This window comes from Antrostomus carolinensis, unplaced genomic scaffold (assembly GCF_000700745.2).
Source record: "Antrostomus carolinensis isolate BGI_N321 unplaced genomic scaffold, ASM70074v2 scaffold54273, whole genome shotgun sequence".
NCBI lineage: Eukaryota > Metazoa > Chordata > Aves > Caprimulgiformes > Caprimulgidae > Antrostomus > Antrostomus carolinensis.
The window spans coordinates 1,111-2,335 of record NW_010308362.1 but is presented as its reverse complement, the minus strand read 5'-3'; the positions used below and the strand labels follow the sequence as shown (position 1 = coordinate 2,335).

The 1,225-nt window shown below is 55.4% G+C and overlaps 1 protein-coding gene across 1 annotated transcript in view; it reads right to left on the bottom strand.

Moving 5' to 3' along the window:
• Nucleotides 1-206: 206 nt before the first annotated feature.
• ZC3HC1 (zinc finger C3HC-type containing 1) overlaps nucleotides 207-1,225 on the bottom strand; it is a gene marked incomplete at both ends in the record, with an annotated part of 1,936 nt that continues 917 nt past the window's right edge. Inside the window, 2 exons of the mRNA XM_010165720.1 lie at nucleotides 207-416; nucleotides 619-825. Coding sequence (XP_010164022.1) covers nucleotides 207-416; nucleotides 619-825 — 417 coding nt within the window. The remainder of the gene's footprint in view (nucleotides 417-618; nucleotides 826-1,225) is intronic.

Genomic DNA, 1,225 nt, shown 5'->3' with positions numbered 1-1,225 from the left:
CAAGTCCTGACCTTTGGGGACACCACTAACCCCAGGTCTTCAATTAGACTCTGTGTCACTGATTAAAACCCTCTGAGCTCTGCCATTCAGCCTGAACAAAGCCCATCTACCCCCAAATTCTGCCCATAAACTTCCAGCCCTGAGCAAAGCTGGAGCAAGCAGTGTGAGGAGGGTTGGGTTTGGGGCTGGGGATCCCACAGACTCACCACAGGCTCCGTCTCGGGGACTCTGTCACACTTCCTGGTGGCAAGGAGGGTGTCCAATACCACTCTCCAGCCTGGCTCTGCTTTCACAGGCTCCTTCTCCATCTGGGCTGTGGTATCCTCCAGGGTTTCACCTCCTTCCACTGTGTTGACCCAGGGACACCAGTCACGATGCTGTGAGCTGGGGTCAAAGAAGCTTCTCAAAGAAGTGTCCTGGATGGAGGAGGAGATGACAGCGACAGCATGGTTTAAAAGAGACTCCAATGACACAACAAAACTATTTCTGTGCCAAAATACCAGCCCTGAGCTGGCCCAGTGTTGTGCAACGGGGACAACACTGGTCCCTGGATGAGGAGCACCCTGCCCAGGTCCTTCTCCTCCCCACCCAAACCCTCCCTGCACCCAGGTCACTCACTGAGCTGCTGGAAGAGCAGAGCCGTGCCCTCTTGGCTCTACGGAGAGGACTGGATGGCACTTCCATATTGTCCCCCTGCCCCATGCTGCGGGTGATGGGGCGGCTCCTCAAACTGGGGCTGGTCACTTCCAACTCACTCCGGTCCATGGGGATAGGAGAGTCCCAACCCCGTGGGCGAGAGATTGCTGGGGACGGGCTCTTCTCGTGCTGCCAGTGGGGAAAGAACAAGGAATTACTAGAGCTCCTCTGGCCACCAGTGTGTCCCCTGCTTGAAGTGGACAAAGGGGCCCTGACCAGTTCAAACAAGAGATCAAAGCTTTCTCAGCCATCTTGGCAGGAGTTGTGCCACCTTCCCTTCATATCAGGAGCATCTTAGATGTGTCTAGTTGGACACAGGTAAAGGGAGCCCCTGATTCAGAGCACCCTGAGTTAGAAAAGCCTCAGTATCCTGGCTGGAAAGACCCTTTTTTGGCCTCTTGAAGGAGAGGGTTGAGGGAGGGGAGGACAGTGAGCTGCAAAGGGCAGCAGCAACCCAATTCTGGTGGATGTCTCCCATGGCTGAAGACACAGCAGCACGGAATGACACAACAGTCAGGGTTGGAAGGGA